Source organism: Papio anubis, chromosome 17 (assembly GCF_008728515.1).
Source record: "Papio anubis isolate 15944 chromosome 17, Panubis1.0, whole genome shotgun sequence".
Classification (NCBI taxonomy): Eukaryota; Metazoa; Chordata; class Mammalia; order Primates; family Cercopithecidae; genus Papio; species Papio anubis.
In genome coordinates, this window is record NC_044992.1 from 41,420,960 (window position 1) to 41,433,845 (window position 12,886).

Sequence of the window (12,886 nt, forward strand, 5' to 3'; positions counted from 1 at the left end):
TACAGGCGTGAGCTACCCAGCCAGGCAAGAAATACCAGGTTTTAATGAGCCTCATAAGAAAGCTCAAATAATAACAAACAGGAACAGGGACTTACGTACTAATTTAAACAGAGGTATCAACGCTCACCATCTGAAGATGTTGTCCGCTTAGTAGTCTCTGCCCAGGCAGGTACTCCTCCCATGGCATGTTGGAATCTAAGCAAAAATATTTGAAAAGTAAATTTATGGCAACCACTACATGTCCATAAAGCTTGACACATTTAAAGCATATAGGTTGGATCACCCTTCAGAATATGTATGGACTCTCTTTCAAAGAAGTTAACTATCTTTAAGAACAGAAGTTATCTTTACTCACACAGAACAGTCCCAACCTGGGCCGGGCGCGGTGGCTCAAGCCTGTAATCCCAGCACTTTGGGAGGCCGAGACGGGCGGATCACAAGGTCAGGAGATCGAGACCATCCTGGCTAACCTGGTGAAACCCCGTCTCTACTAAAAAATACAAAAAACTAGCCGGGCGAGGTGGCGGGCGCCTGTAGTCCCAGCTACTCTGGAGGCTGAGTCAGGAGAATGGCGTGAACCCGGGAGGCGGAGCTTGCAGTGAGCTGAGATCCGGCCACTGCACTCCAGCCTGGGCGACAGAGCGAGACTCCGTCTCAAAAAAAAAAAAAAAAAAAAAAAAAGAACAGTCCCAACCTGCCTATATTGGAAACTTCCATGAACCTCTGCCCACTTAAACTAGTCCTGGATACATATTTTTTGTTAATTATTTTCATCTAGTTACATGGTTGTCTTATTTGTTCATATCAACACACCCTGGATATCAGGACTATGTAAAGACGTCTCTGTGGTTTATGCCACAGTACATAGACTACACACTAGAACACGTCTGAAAGAAACTGACCAGATTGGTAAGAATATACAAAACCTCATTATATATCATCTGAATAAAACAGAAGTACTTCACTCTGGCAAAAGTAAGCTTTAATAGAAGCATGATAGCTGTGTTCTTAAGAACTGGTACCTGGAAGAGGGCAAACAGTTGTTATAATTTTTTGATGCAGAAGTACAGACTAGCTAACTAAGCTAAGCCCACTAGCCATAAACAACTAGAAACCTGGACAAAACATATGAAACAACTTTTTTCGGAAACTGGATGATAGCATAGGACTATGATCCCTCAGGGAAGGGAAATAAGCAAGATGAACCCCATCACCACCACGAAATTTCCCCTAACAGCGTTTATAAAACCCTGGCACAAAGCTGAGAAAAAGATCAGACTTGAAAGAGACTGACACAATTGGACTTTCAGGGGCAGTGTACGGTACACATCATCTTAAGATACTCCTCACCAAAATATGTCATTGAATTCTAACCAAGACTTTAAGCCCAACTTAAGAGGAATTACAGATGACAGAACAAGTTAAACAACACAAAGAAAAAATAATCAGATTGAGGGAAGAGGAAATGCGAAGTGACTAATTAATGGAGAGTTTTCTTTCGAGGTGATAAAAATGTTTTAGAACGAAAAAAAAAAAAACCAAAAGAAATGTTTTAGAACTAGACTGAAGAGGTGGTGGCACAACATTCTAAATATACTAAATGCCACCAAATTTACACTTTAAAATGGCTAACACTGTTATGTGAATTTCACCTCAATAAAAAAAAAGAATCTTAAAATTTCAGAATGTGGGATATTCTACAACAGGTCTGAACACTTAAAAGATAGGCAATGGCTGAGCACAGTAGTACACGTCTGTATTCCCAGCACTTTGGGAAGCCAAGAAGGGCAGACTGCTTGAGCCTAGTTCAAGGCCAGCCTGGGCAACATGGCAAAAAACCTCATCTCTACAAAAAAATACAAAAATTACCTGGGCATGGTGGCATGCACCTGTAGTCCCAGCTACTCAGGAGGCTGAGGTGGGAGGATTTCTTGAGCCCAGGAGCTCAAGACCAGCCTGAGCAATGGAGTGCAACCCTGTTTCTACAAAAAAATTTTAAAAATTAAGGTGGTAAATGCCTGTAGTCCCAGCTATGGGGAGCCCAGGAGGTAGAGGTTACAATGAGCCATGACAGCACCACTCCATTTCAGCCTGGGTGACAGAGTGAGACTCTACCTCAAAAAAAAATAAATAAATTTAAGGGACATAAAATCCAAATAAAATGTATGCACCTTACAACAATTGGAGAAACTAACATGGACTAGCCATAAACTATTAATTTTAGGTATGACAATGGTATTGTGAATATGAAGAAAAACATCCTTAATCTTAGGAGATGCACATTGACAAATTTATAGGTTAAGTGTCCCATTATCTGTACCTTACTCTCAAATACATTGGGAAAGCACACACATCCCCCAAATATATATAGCAAATATAACAAAATGTTAAAAACCATTGAACCCAGGTGGCAGCCATTTAAATTTTTGAAAATGTTCATATTATAAAATTATGATTAACCACATGCAAATGAACAAGCAAGTAAGCAATATCATCACTGATTATATTTGAGTGGTAAGACTATAATTTTTTTCCAAATTTTCTTTGTGTTTGTGCTTTGTCCCCTCTCCTCTAAAACTACAGAAATTCAGTCACTGCCCGCAATAATAATCCTGTTTCAAAATGGAAAACTATACAAGAAGCAGTTACAGTTCATGACTGGGCATTGGTTATACACACCTCTTGGTAAATCATACGAAAAAAGACACTTACTCTTCTTTAAGTCTCTTTTTAAGGTTGTCTTTCGAAAGTTTACTTTCGCTAGCATTTTTCATCATATCTTTCCGAAACCGATTGTTCATCATGTCAACCCTACAAAACCAGAACAGCATATTTTTAAATAACTTTTAAACAGTTAATATAAATAGCTGCTGCTTTTAGCACCTGGAGAAAAATGTTTAATGAAACGATGTAAGTCAAGGTTTTTAAGATGTGAACATTTCAAATGCATCTTCTCTGTTCTTCCTAAAACAAAAAAGTAGTCTCCAATATTTCAGATCATCTGGTTTACACTTTGGAGAGCTAGTATTTGAGAAAATTCATCATGACTTATTTACACAAAGTTTATGAAATTATCCAAAATAAATCCCAGGTAAATCGAAGAGTTAAATGTATCAAGAGCAAACCTTAGGCCCCGCGTGGTGGCTCACTCCTGTAATCCCAGCACTTTGGGAGGCTGAGGCGGGCAGATCACGAGGTCAAGAGATCGAGACCATCCTGGCCAACATGGTGAAATCCACCTCTACTAAAAATACAGAAATTGGCTGGACTTGGTGGCACACACCTGTAATCCCAGCTACTCAGGAGGCCGAGGCAGAAGAACCACTTGAACCCGGGAGGCGGAGGTTGAAATGAGCCCAGATTGTGCCACTGCACTCCAGCCTGGGCAAAAAAGTGAGACTGTCTCAAAACAAAACAAAACAAAACAAAACAAAACAAAACAAAACAAAAGCCAGGCATACCGGCTCACGCCTGCAATCCCAGCACTTTGGGAGTCAGAAATGGGCGGATCACTGAAGGTCGGGAGCTCCAGACCAGCCTGGCCAACGTGGTGGAATCCCGTCTCTACTAAAAATACAAAATTAGTCCAGCGTGGTGGCAGGAGCCTATAATCCCATCGACTCGGGAGGCTGAGGCAGGTGAATCGCCTGAACCTGGGAAGCAGAGGTTGCAGTGAGCCAAGATCATGCCACTGTACTCTAGCCCAGGCAAGAAGAGCGAAACTCAGTCTCAAAAAAAAAAAGAGCAAACTTTGAAATACTATGAAGTAAAAATACAGGCAAACATTTGTCTCTCTCTGATAAAGAACGACCTACTATTAAAAACAGCAGTAAAAATAATGAAGGAAAAGATTCACAGATTTGACTACATAAAAATTTAAAACTTCTATGCACAGAAAGCTGGGGAAAACCTACAATAAATCTAATACATAAAGGTTTGAAATTCTCAATATGTCAGGAACTAACATACCAAGATTATTTAAAAAGTATCCAACAGACAAAGACATAATAAAGAATATTTATAAGAAATGAGGCCAGGCATGGTGGCTCATGTTTGTAACCCCAGCACTTTAGGAGGCCGAGGCAAGCAGGTCACTTGAGGTCAACAGTTCAAGACCAGTGTGGCCAACATGGTAAAACCCTGTCTCTACTAAAAATACAAAAATTAGCTGAGCATGGTGGCATGTTCCTGTCGTCCCAGCTACCTGGGAGGCTGAAGCAGGAGAATCGCTTGAACCTGTTAGGTGGAGGTTGCAGTGAGCCAAGATCGCGCCACTGAACTCCCGCCTGGATGAAAGGATTAGAGTCTCGAAAAAAAAAAAAAAAATGACAATGACTAAACACAGAAATGTTTTCCCAAAACAAATTAGGTAGAGATACTACCCACGACCAAACTGACAGAGTCTGAAAAAAAACAAATAAACCATTGCATCTAAGAATGGACTGAGGCCGGGCGCGGTGGCTCACGCTTGTAATCCCAGCACTCTGGGAGGCCGAGATGGGCGGATCACGAGGTCAGGAGATCAAGACCATCCTGGCTAACACAGTGAAACCCCGTCTCTACCAAAAATATAAAAAATTAGCCAGGTGTGGTGGCGGGCACCTGTAGTCCAAGCTACTGGGGAGGCGAGGCAGGAGAATGGCATAAACCCAGGAGACGGAGCTTGCAGTGAGCCGAGATCGCGCCACTGCACTCCAGCCTGGGTAACAGAGCAAGACTCTGTCTCGGGGGAAAAAAAAAAAAGAATGAACTGAAACTGACACCTTTCAATGGGAACGCAAACTGGCAGAACCTCAAAGCATGCAGTCTGGCAGTACTTAACAACAGCCTTAAAAATAACTGTGCTCTTTGATCAAGTAATTCTACCTCAAAGAATCTTTCCCAAGGCAACAAATTAGAAAATAAAGGTTTCTTCATAAAGAGGTGATAAACATTAATGCTGAGATAATTTGCATTAAAGGGAAAAGTAAGGCTGGGCACAGCAGTTAATGCTTGTAATCCCAGCACTTTGGGAGGCAGAGACGGGTGCATACCCGAGGTCAGGAGCTCAAGACCAGCCTGGCCAACACAGCAAAACTCCGTCTCTACTAAAAATACAAAAATTAGCCAGGCATGGTGGCACACACCTGTAGTCCCAGCTACTCGGGAGGCTGAGGCAGGAGAATCACTTGAATCTGGCAGGCAGAGGTTGCAGTAAGCGAAGATTGCATCACTGCACTCCAGCCTAGGTGAAACAGCAAGACTCAAAAAAAGTCTCAAAAAAAGTAATTTTTATAAAAAAGGTAAAAAGAAAATCTACCCAACAACAGCCATGTAAATTATGGTTAGTTCACATAATGGACTACAACAGAGCCATTTTAAAATGTCTATTTTTTTTTTAAGTAGGGAGAAATGCTTACAAACAACTTTATGTAGAAACTTTATGTAGAAAAAAGCAAAATGTTATATCACGCATACAGTACATTCTCATCTATGACAGTTCCTATGGTGTGAGCTACTTTCTTTTTAGCCTTTACTCAGTTTCAGGCACTGTGCTAGAAGTTCTACATGTACTATTTCATTTAATCCCAACAAACTTCTGATGTAGTTACTATCACTGTGCCCATTTCACAAAGGAAAAAATGTAGGTTCCAAACTGCCCATGGTCAATTAGAAACTGGCCAAATGAGGAGGCAAATTGAGACCTGACTTCAAACACTGTATTCTCTTAGCTATTGCATAAAGCAAAGAGGAGACTGAGACAGAAGTATGACAACATGCTAACAGCGGTTCTCACTCAGTGGTGGGATTAGGAACCATGGAAGATCTTTTCCATATTTTCAAGTATTTTTCAAATCTTCCCTTAATCACAAATTGGTAAAAAGAATGATTTTTAAATCTGCAAAATAACTTTTTTAAATGTCCAGAGGGATTCAGAAGAAAAGTCAGGCAACTTACATTTCCTCATCTTCATCATCTTCATCCACCCAAACTGGCTTCTTTTGAGGTGGAAAATTACCTTTTGCTTCATTCTCCACTTCTGAGTCACCCGAGTCTTCATGTCCTTGAACCTACAGCAGACAAAACACCCTCAAGCACTGAGATTTTCCTATTCCATGACTGCAGACACATAGGCCTTATACCCAAATGGTTCACAGAATGTTTTCTCTACCACTTGCCGATGAAATAATGGGACAGAATGCTACCACTGCAAATGCTGGAGGCAGAGGCAGAAAATGGAGAAACCAGAGAATGGCACCACCAGCTGGACAGGTGAGGCAAGATGGAACAGCTGAGGAGAAAAAGTCAACACTCAACACGCAGAAAGGAAAACACCAAGCAAGACAAGAACAAAAGGTGAGTCTGCAGAAGAAACGAGGAGAAATGTCAGAACTACAGAAATTACAGGACTGGAGGCAAACTAGAGTCAAAGATATCTCCATTTTCCTAACCTGTTTTTGACCCCCTACCTCCTTAAGAAACTTTATACCAGCAGAGTGCAGTGCCTCATGCCTGTAATCCCAACACTTTCGGAGGTCAAGGTGGGAGGACTGCTTGGACCCAGGAGTTCGAGTCCAGCCTGGGCAACATAGGGAGACCTCGTCTCTACAAAAAAATTTTTTTAATTAGCTTGGTGTGGTGGTGTGCACCTGTGGCCCCAGCTAGCTACTTGGGAGGCAGAGACAGGACTATCACCTGAGCCTAGGAGGATGAAGCTGCCTTCTGAGCTTAAAGTGCTCGGAGAATTGTGCAGGTGTAACTTATCTGTGACCAATAGGAAGAGCAACCAGTTACTATTAGCAAAAGGGAACTGGAAGACTAATAGGTGTCGCTGCACTCCAATCTGGGTAACAGGGTGAGACTGTATCTCTAAATAAGAAAATAATAAATACATTTATACCATCAAATCTAAATTCTAATATTATAAATGTATACCATAAAGTTTATACTATGAAATCTAAATCTAGGCCAGGCGCAGTGGCTCACACTTGTAGTCCCAGCACTTTGGGAGGCCGAGGCGGGCAGATCATGAGGTCAGGAGTTTGAGACCAGCCTGGCCAACATGGTGAAACCCTGTCTCTACTAAAGATACCAAAAAAAAAAAAAAATTAGCCAGGCGTGGTGGCACACACCTGTAATCCCAGCTACTTGGGAGGCAGGAGAATTGCTCGAACCTGGGAGGTGGAGGTTGCAGTGAGCCGAGATGGGGCCACTGCACTCCAGCTTGGGCAACAGGGCGAGACTCCGTCTCAAAAAAAGAAAAAAAAACTTTGGGAGGCCGAGACGGGCGGATCACGAGGTCAGGAGATCGAGACCATCCTGGCTAACAGGGTGAAACCCCGTCTCTACTAAAAAAATACAAAAAACTAGCCGGGCGTGGTGGCAGGCGCCTGTAGTCCCAGCTACTCGGGAGGCTGAGGCAGGAGAATGGCGTAAACCCGGGAAGCGGAGCTTGCAGTGAGCTGAGATCTGGCCACTGCACTCCAGCCTGGGCGACAGAGCGAGACTCCGTCTCAAAAAAAAAAAAAAAAACCTAAACCATAGAATACCCCTTGAAGTGAGTTTGAGCTTCCCAAAACCACAGGACAGAAATGTCCAAGTGGTTTCTACTTGCTCTACCACCAGTCTAATAAACAGACTTCAAACCCAACAGCTCCCACCTCAGTACACTCTTCCTTTTCCAGACGACAAAACTGTCACAAAGTTCAGTTTCCAGTAGCAGTTCTGTACTTCCCAAATAGATTGTTGCCACTTCTCCCACAAGCACCCGAAGGAGGCTCTGGTAAGCAGCTGACATTAGATGGGTCAGCATTTGTGTAAGAAACATGGACTGGGTAATTTTCGGTGCGCTTTCCTCTGCCCCCTATCTAAAATTTCACAGGCCTCCTCTAGACACACTCATCTCCCTTTACCGTATGTCCTTTTTTCTCTTCAGCACTTGTCACCAACAAACCTGAAGTTTACCGGTTTATCTCATCTATCTTGTCTCTGCCACTAGCATACAAGCTCCAAGAGGCAGGGATTTTTGTCAGTTTTGTCCATTGCTGTGTCTCCTCCAGTGCCTAGAACAACGTCTGGGACTCTCTCAAGAAAAGCCTGGTATAGAATTAAATGGATAGCAAAATGTGTGCAAAAAGTATGATGAATCACGCAGGGTTTGCCATTGCCAGAAAGGGTATCTGGCAACCAACAGGTTCACCAATATTTGCTAAATGAACGAAATTCACGATCATTCTCAAAACCCTGTGGGTCTCACAGTCACATGGGGAGATAGTTACAACGCAGATGCCCAGGCCCGTGCCCACGAATTGATTCCATCAACGAAATGGAATTCCTAGATCACAAAGAATTGAGGCAGGGGATCAAAAGACCACATTGTTTGGGGAGAGGCTAGCGGAGCCGAGCAGCGGCGAAAGATGCTCACTACCACAGTTCGCAAAGCAGATACCCGAGCAGCGGCGCCTCCGGGGGCGGAGAAAGGCGCGGTCCCCGCCCTCCAGACACTTTCAGTCTGGAGCAGGGAGGCAAGGGACCCGCAGCTGCGACCCTCGGCGCCCGCGTTCTCAGGCTCCCTCCCACCTGAGCGCTCCCCGCCGCCGCAGGTCGCCCAGGCTCCGCCCCCCAGAGCTTCACCGCCCACCGCGCGCCCCGCCCGAGCGCGCCCAGCCCGCGCGCCGCGGCCTCCCTCACCCTCGGGCCCCGCAGACGCCGCAGCAGAGCGTCCTCGTCGTTCTCGACGTCGCCGAAGACCAGCTCCTCCAAACACCGCTCCACGGCCGGTTTGTCCTCCTCCAGCGTCAGGCGGTTCCGCTGCCGGAGCCGTCTCTCCTCCTCCGCCGCCGCGACTGCAATCGCAGCGGCCGCAGCGCTCGGCCGGGCCGGCGGTTTCCGCTGGGATGAAGGGGCAGGCTTTTGGGAAGGCCGGCCTGGCCCTGCTCCGGCTTTCCAGTCCGGCCTCGTTCCGGGCTTCCGTTTCGGCTTCGCTCCGGTTCTCCGGTCCAGTTTCATTCGTCTCCTCCGTTCCGGCGGCATCGTTAGGTTTGAGGAGAAACGCAGGCGCTCACGTGGAACCTCGCTGCGCATGCGCCCAGGCACCTCCCTGGCCGCCGCCGCCGAAGCCCCTGGGGCCGGAAGGAGCCTGCGCAGCCTCTTGCCACGTGACCAGCACTCCCTCCCTCTACGTAACTCTCACTCCCCTACCCAGCCCCGCCCCGTGTGGGAGTTCCTCCGGGAGGGCCAATCTTCCGGGTGTAGGGGGAAGCGGCGTGACTGGAGTGGAAAAATTTTCCAACACAACTTCGCAGCTGCAACATATTGAAAGGAGCGCAAGAAAGCCCGAGTATACACTCGGACAGCTGAATGAAACTTCTGCTTTTCCTGTTGACTTTAACCGGTGGATTTAACACAAGCCCCAATGCGCTTTCCACCTCTCGTCTTGGTACGGTCCTTGGAGTACGGAGCCTGCAGAGGGTCCCACGCTGGAAGCGAGTGAGGAGGGTATGTAGGGAAGTGGGCCAATCGGGGCGCGGGTCACGGCGCAGGCGCGCTGGGGAGGGAGGGCTATGCTAATGTTGTTGATATCCTGGGGCCACCCGAGTTAAAGGGGGGAAATCCGGGGGCTGCCGCAGCCGCCACCGGTCTGGGCCCAGCCGGGGGCCCCCTGTAGTCGCCGCAGTCCCGGGGAGAGGCACCTGCCCCCAGCCTGGGGAGGGGGCGCCGCGGGCTCGGGGAGCACGGACAACCCCTACCCATGAGGCCCTGATGGAAAACACAAAGGATCTGGTGAGAGCCGAGCGCGGCAGCCGCTTTGTGTGCCAGGTGGGGGGGACGCCTGCAGCTCCCCGACCCCAGGAACCCCGCAGCTCCCTGACCCTGCTCCCTGGCCTGCTTCTCCATCCCACGCCCCCTCAATCTCCGGAGCCCCCCCTCCCCCTTCCAGCCGTTAAACGATTCAGGGGTTCCCCTCCCCCCACCCCGTCAGCCCTGGACTCGTTGGGGTTCTCTCCATCTCCTCCACCCTCTGGAAGAAAAATTCGAGAAGAAAGTTTTTCTCTGCGTCCTGCCCCCGCCCCCTGCTCTGGCTAGGGGGGAAAGGCTGGATCCGAGACTTTTCCTTTTTTAGCCACCCAGGGTGGGAGAGTGGAGTAGTCCTCTCTTCTTCGCGGGGAGGGGGAGCATAGTTTTGGTGCTTTGCAGGGGTAGGTGTCTGTCCGCCTTGGGGCCAGTGCCGCGAGGCGGTTTGCACGTGGAGGTGGAAATATTGAAAGGGGGCGGGGTGGGCACGTGCGGGAGAGGTGGGAGTGGTGTTTGGGAAGCAGCCTCCAAGGCTGCGTATTTAAAAGGGTTTCAAGTCAGTGGGCTTCTATGACCATTGCGTTCTCCTTTGTGAAATAAGAATCCTAACATTTCAGAGTCGGAAGAGACATTAGAGGTCATCTAAAGCAGCCGTCCCCTCTGCAGCCTCTCTGACAAGTGGTAGGTAGTCTGACCCCTGCTTAAACCCCTAAAAGCACTGAGCGCTCACTACTGCCCTGGAAAGCCCATTTTTCAGTAGTTCTAATTGTTGTCTGCCTACCCTTGTTAGACCCTTCAGTCTCTCATTCATGTCCTGGTTAAGTTGCTCCTTTTTTTACTTCTCAAATTTTCTCTCACATCCTCCTCACCCACCCACTGCTCATTGGCCTATATTTTGTGTGCCAGGAAAGAACAGCAGGGAAGTGGAGGAAGGGGGGGTTGAGAGATAGTGAGGGCCAGCCGAAAACTTTGCTGGGTCAGTGTCAAGTGTGCTGCCTTACATGCCTGAAGGTGTTTTTTCTACAGGAAGCTAAATAATTACAATATGGGAATTTCATGCCTGTTTTCTCTCACGAGTGCATCTTTTTGAAGTTAGAAATTTCAGCGTCATCTCCGTGGTTCTTGTATCGCAAAACACATTTGCGGATTACCTAAATCACTTCTCCTAAGGATGTCTAAAACTGTTAGGGATGGTACTGAAGCATCACCTGGTAGAGGGATGATTAGATGATTACCGCCCCCACCCATTTGACCTGTGTTCCTCGGGAGCTAGTCTTTCCTCCAGGGGTCCCTCTTCCAAATGCTTTTACTCCTTTTTTTTTTTTTTTTTTAAAGTAACTATCTTTTATGAGATTTGAAATTTATGGACCATTTTAATACTTGTTTAGAGTTTACAATATTTTTAATTCTCCTTATACTAGCATGCACCAGTACTTATCCCTGGCTGGTTGAGATAGGTCAGTTGAAACTATTGTCACTGGGTGTTTCTTTAACATTCTCCTTCATTTGGTGAACTGTGCTGCCTCCAAAAGTAGTTTTATTGGCCTAAGAGTCTTGGATGTGCCTGTTTCTCCCTAATATGGTGAAGTGGGGGGTCAAGACATAACAGATATAATGTAGAAATAATGCATCTGATTTAAAAGCCAGCAAATAAATTTCACCTTAAGCCCCAGTCTCCTATTTAAAAGGTTAGACTCAATTTTTCTTTCCTCCTTTTATAACTTAGAGACTATTGCTTTGCTCTTGTGTACTTAGACGGTTATTTTATTTTTCGTTTGTTTACCTCAACACCAAAGAGTGTTTAGAAGAAAAATAGCTGTGTTTTTTTTTTTTTTTTTTTTTTTTGCATCACCTCCTTCTCTGAATAACAAGTAGCTTCTATCTAGAACCCCATACTGAATGCTTGTAAGTACCTTGCAAATTATGGTAACATCTGTCTTGAATAAGTATTTGTTCATAGTGCCTTATGTTGTTGCGTCATGTTTTTTAACCATCCAATGTCTAACTTTCTGTAACGTTTGACATAAAATATTTTCTCTAAATCTACTCACTAGAATTCAGCTTGTGAAAAAAGAATCAATAGAGCTGTAATAATAGTATTTTTAACATTTTAGTTAATAAGGAGTTCCGGGTTGTTTTCCTGCGTACTTTAAACGTGAACTGTCATGACTTAAGTTGACTGACTTTGGAGACATTTGCATTCTAAACATACTAGACAGGAACAACTGGTTTTATTTTTAAGACACTGCCATATTCTTTAAAGCTGATTATATGTTGACCTTATTATCTAAACCTTTCTAGATGTTTTAGTGCTTCTTTTAGTCCCTCAAATTACGTTGAAAATTGAAACACTTTAAATTGTTTTCAAACATAACAGTGGTCAAAGGAAAATATAGTTTAAAAGTGAAAACATACTAGTATAAATACTAAAGCACTGAATTACTAAAAGCCAAGAGTGCTCAGTAGTCTGAGTAACCACATTCGAAAATTAGACAGACAAGTGACATTCTTTGGGTTGCTCTTTGTTTCTCAGCTTTTCATCTTTAAAATGTTTGCTAAATAAGATATAACCTTTCACACTTATGTATCATTAGTCTGAGGGTTTCAAAATTCAAGAAAGAGAATAAAACCATCAGGACAATAAAAGAGAAAGGACTTACAATAGTTAAAACAAGCTAAGATGTGTCTCCTAACACCACAGTATTCTTAACTGTCCAAGATGACTTTTGAATTTATGCAAAAATTGCAGATAGATTTAATCATTATTTTTTAATAAACCTTGTCTTAAAGATTTTTTTTACCCGCAAATTTAGAATTTCTCTTCTTGCTTTGCTGGAACCCATGATAAAAGGTGAAAAGGGAAATAATTCCTATTTGAACAAACCCTGAGTATAAGATAGGATGAAGTAATACAGTAGGAAGGGTGCTGGCAGTGAGGTTAATGTCACAATTCTACCACTGATGAGCTCTATGGCCCTTGTTGGACAAGATCCTGTGCCTCTGTTTTCTCATGGCAGTTGAAGGGTTGGTGTAGTATCAGCATAATCCAATAGAAATTTCTGCAGGATGGATATTTCCTAAATCTTTGCTCTCCAGTTATGGTAGCTACTAG

General features: G+C 44.9%; 2 protein-coding genes across 20 annotated transcripts in view; one reads left to right on the plus strand and one right to left on the minus strand.

Annotated features, from left to right (window-relative positions):
* UTP18 (UTP18 small subunit processome component) overlaps window positions 1-9,109 on the minus strand; it is a 36,356-nt gene extending 27,247 nt beyond the window's left edge. For both annotated transcript variants that reach the window (XM_003912766.5, XM_021929060.2), the window contains exons 1-4: window positions 8,671-9,109; window positions 5,938-6,050; window positions 2,713-2,811; window positions 128-195 (exon numbers count right to left, since the gene is read on the minus strand). In XM_003912766.5, coding sequence (XP_003912815.4) covers window positions 128-195; window positions 2,713-2,811; window positions 5,938-6,050; window positions 8,671-9,063 — 673 coding nt within the window. In that variant the 5' untranslated portion in view covers window positions 9,064-9,109. The remainder of the gene's footprint in view (window positions 1-127; window positions 196-2,712; window positions 2,812-5,937; window positions 6,051-8,670) is intronic.
* The window catches only part of MBTD1 (mbt domain containing 1), an 86,596-nt gene continuing 82,360 nt past the window's right edge, over window positions 8,651-12,886 (plus strand). For 4 of the 18 annotated variants that reach the window (XM_021929049.2, XM_021929047.2, XM_021929051.2 and 1 more), the window contains exons 1-2: window positions 9,534-9,762; window positions 10,392-10,455. Coding sequence is in view for 6 of the 18 variants with exons in the window: in XM_021929041.2 (XP_021784733.1) it covers window positions 9,340-9,477 (138 nt within the window). In the remaining 12 variants the exon portion in view is untranslated. Of the gene's footprint in view, window positions 9,763-10,391; window positions 10,456-12,886 lie in introns of all 18 variants that reach the window. The other 14 variants (XM_021929048.2, XM_021929046.2, XM_021929053.2 and 11 more) reach the window with 11 other exon arrangements.